At 36.5% G+C, this 3,905-nt stretch overlaps 1 protein-coding gene across 2 annotated transcripts in view; it reads right to left on the bottom strand.

Annotated features, from left to right (window-relative positions):
• Nucleotides 1-1,176: 1,176 nt before the first annotated feature.
• LOC108978641 (laccase-2-like) overlaps nucleotides 1,177-3,905 on the bottom strand; it is a 17,169-nt gene continuing 14,440 nt past the window's right edge. For both annotated transcript variants that reach the window (XM_018949017.1, XM_018949018.1), the window contains one exon: nucleotides 1,177-1,369. In XM_018949017.1, the coding sequence (XP_018804562.1) occupies nucleotides 1,188-1,369 (182 nt within the window). In that variant the 3' untranslated portion in view covers nucleotides 1,177-1,187. The remainder of the gene's footprint in view (nucleotides 1,370-3,905) is intronic.

Genomic DNA, 3,905 nt, shown 5'->3' with positions numbered 1-3,905 from the left:
CCGTTTGCCTTTGTCCCAACGTGTATGCCAACTTTCGATAACTCGGTCCAGCATTTCGGCTGGAATTCCGGTTATAGTGAACCCGATTATTGTCTTCGAAATCGTTTTTGATTGAGCAGATCCTCCGAACAAATAATCCAAAGGCGTTGAATTGAATGATCTAGGCGGCTGTTTGACTGGGGGTCAAAGATGAGGCTATGCACTATCCTCTTGAAAATAGATATCAACCGTGTCGATTTTAAATATGTAATACGTCACGCTTAACTTTCAACGGGATGTGGCCATCCAGTTCATCGGTTGATCGGTGTTGAAAGAGGWGCAGGTCAAGTTCTCTCATATATTAGGAAATAATTGAAATAACAACTTTGCACGCATAACACTCAAATAGTATTCTTTGTTAGCAGTTTGGCCGATCGGAAGGAATTTGGATTGTATCACACCTCGATAACYGCAGAAAACTGCCAACCTAACCTTGATTTTTGGGCCAGCTTTGACGTGGGGTTTTTCGCTTCGGCTCACCTTTGCCACAGCATTCGGCCGACTGCGCGCCTGTTTTCGGTTCGTAAGCATAGATCCAAGGCTCATCGCGTTTCATGATATGCTGGTTGTTGGAAAGCATTGTTTAACAGACGTTAACGCGACGCTGTTTTTCGAAAAAGTTAGTGATTTTGGAACCAATCGTTAGTGATTTAGAAACCAAACCTTTCGCTCTTCTTAAGCTCAAATGATCTTTAAAATGGGGTTTAGGATGCTTCCAATAATCCAAAGATATCACTAAGGTCTCTGACTGTTAAGCGTCGATTCTCAAGCACCAATTGCTTTGTTTGATGTTTGATGGCCGTCCTGAACGTGCTTTGTCGTCAACGCGTTCTCGATCCTCCTAGTTTATGTCAATCAAAAACACTTGCTCRCGACAAAAGGCATTTTGTGCGAAATTTGATTTAAAAAGTCCTACTATTTATTGCCCACAGTAAACACTCTGTTTTTGCTTCCATCGCATGCAACGCCGATATTTTCCAAATTTATTTCGGTTGCCAACATAACTGTAATTATCTAATGTAGGTAAGAGTTCAAGTAAAAAGTTCCAAAATAATTAATCATTATGTGAAAATAGTATTTGTTTTTAATATTTTGAATAATATGTCTAAAGTTTACACATAATAAAAAGTCATTTTATACATATTATATTACATGAAATAYAATGTTTTAGCGCGAAATGCTTGCAGCTCATTCAGTTCGGGTAGGTAATTACCACAGCTGGGGAATCCTTTTGGTGTTGTCACCATTTCGCTGGTGTTGCCCACTTGCAGAATTAAGCCCATACCGATGGACAAGTGCCATTCATAGTGGCAGTGCATTAGCCAGAATCCTGTGGAAAAATACCAAATATTAGTCATAGAGGGAGAGATAGAGTGAGGGGGAGTAAAACAAATGCAATGTGAAACATAACTGTTKTAATTTGTGATACATGTATGAATATTAAAATCAGTTCACCACATATTGAGTCGAATGTAATTAGCTCGAATGCTAAAATAATTAATTTTGCATTTTGAATTTAAATACAAGTTTACTTGGAGGCATACCAACTGAGTTACAAATTTGTATTATGCAYATTTTCTATTTATAAAATTTTATTTAAATGAACAATACATAATATCTAAGCCTTATAATATGAGTATATTTTAGGGTGCAACACTTCAAGCAAAAAATAATTTTTTCTCCTTCTTTCTTAAAAATTTCGTCACTTTTTCGCACAGTATGCTTAAGTTCTGGTGGTAATACGAAAACATATATTTTTTTTCAGACAGCTTATGTTGGTTTCGGTTATGTTTCCTGGTTCTTGGAAGATAAGACTTCCGATACGTTTCATGTCTTGCGAATGCTGGAGAATGGAGGAGAGAGTGTCTGAATGTTTGCACCTCACCCTCCTCTATACAAATTTGACAACTTGCATTCGAAAAGATTTTTAACTCTAAAGCAAGAATGCCTATTAGACAATGCCCAGTAAGAATAGGGGTTCATTGTGCCAAGACGAACCTTGATAAGGRCAACTACTTCAGATCATCTTTTGCATTCTACTTTAGACCAAAAAGATATTGCTGTCGTACAGGAGTCATCAGTCCCTCTCCTTAACCTTTTTGAAAGAGGCTACACGGCATAGTAGTACGTTAACAGCAACTTTAACTACTGCCTGGAAAACACTGCAGTGATTCAGTAGCCTGAAGCTAAGATTGACGGTGAGTTCTTTACAGAAAACTTCCCCTACAGCCCCCTCTTCCAACTTCGACACGTTTGTGAAAAATCTCATTATGTCTCTTTTCCAGCGACTTTTCGTCATCTATATATCTCTCGCCGGTATGTGGTCAGCGAAAATGCAACCACGAGTGTCCTCTTCGACACAGTGTCGAAGGCTTTTCGATGTCCAGCTTCATTRTGCGGTTCGCTTCATCCACGGCGCYACATCGTGCAARGCAGTGTCGTTCGATCTGCCTTTGATACAGACATGCTAAGCCTCTAAAACTTTATCCCACGGTATTTTATTGTGCAGAACATGAATCTTTCCAACAGAAACTGGGTCTGAATCCTTTACCTATTATTTATTTAAATTGCTSACGATTGATATTCATCGTTATTTTTTATTTCGTTTGCAGAATAAATACTTTTTGATAATCACTCGAGCTTTGTGAAAACTTTTTATAAATACATATCTGTAAATAAACTTGAGAAAGGCACAGTTTCATCATTTTAACCTCAATAAGGTATTTTACTCAATACTTATAAGATTTGCCAAAATCTATAGAATTAAGCGTAGATTTGCGAAAATTTATTGCTCAGGGTCATTTAAAAAAATTGAAATTAAAAAAAAAAATAAAAAAATAAAATAAAATAAAATTAGTAGAAAAATAGTATGCACGAGAATGCGCCAAGATCCGGCCACCCAAAGGTACTCAATGCTCACGAAGAGACTAAAATAATCAGAGAATAGAAGGAAGACCCGATTGTTTCAGTCCGATTTATTTAGCAGAGCCTTCAATCTAACGCTTTTGCGCAAACAGTTAAGCGGGAAATCAGAGAATATGTTTATTCCAACCATCGCAATATCGAAAGCCTTTCATCAGCAAAAAAAAAACTTGATTGGAATTTGCAATAAATTCCTGTGAAATGCAATGAAGTTTTTGGAAAAAAGTAATTTAGAGTGATGAGAGCAATTTCAAATTACACAAGTAAGGAAGGGCTAAGTTCGGGTGCAGGCGAATATTTTATACCCTTGCAACTTACAAGAATCATAGCCAAGGATATATGTACCTTTAAATGTAAAGCGTCAACCAGAGGATCGGAATCGAGCAATTTTTTTTTTATATAACTCATACACTGACCCACAAATTCGACATAAGATTTACTAGAAAAACGAAAATCATTATATGTACTAGTATATGCGAGTTGGGGCAGTATTAACCCGATTTTATCTATTAACTATTTTACTACATACAAAAAAAAAAAAAAAAAAAAAAAAAAAATATTCCCTGAATTTAATTAAGGTAACTCACATGCAATCACCAGTCATATGGAGCAAAGTTAGCCGGATATTCGAAAATGCTGATATAAGTTATTTATTGGGGCTAGGCCAAGTTTCATCCAGTTTTGATACAAAGTTATGAATATAATATGCTCTTTCAATTTCATTGACACAATTCGCATATTGGCTGATAAATGTGGTATAAATTCGGGCGAAGCTTCGAAAATCTTTATATTATATTAGGTATATGGAGCCTCAGGGATGAACAGTAGGGTGTGTCGATTCCGGACTTTTTTCGATTCGGGATTTTTAATAGTGCGGAAAAGTTGCCTTAGTACTTCCTGATTCCAATGCAACTTTTTGTTTTGAGATCGGATTGCATCTTCAA

This window comes from Bactrocera latifrons, unplaced genomic scaffold, assembly GCF_001853355.1.
Source record: "Bactrocera latifrons isolate USDA-ARS-PBARC rearing strain unplaced genomic scaffold, ASM185335v1 scaffold_125, whole genome shotgun sequence".
NCBI lineage: Eukaryota > Metazoa > Arthropoda > Insecta > Diptera > Tephritidae > Bactrocera > Bactrocera latifrons.
The sequence above is the reverse complement of the archived record's forward strand: the minus strand, read 5'-3'. Positions and strand labels throughout refer to the sequence as shown.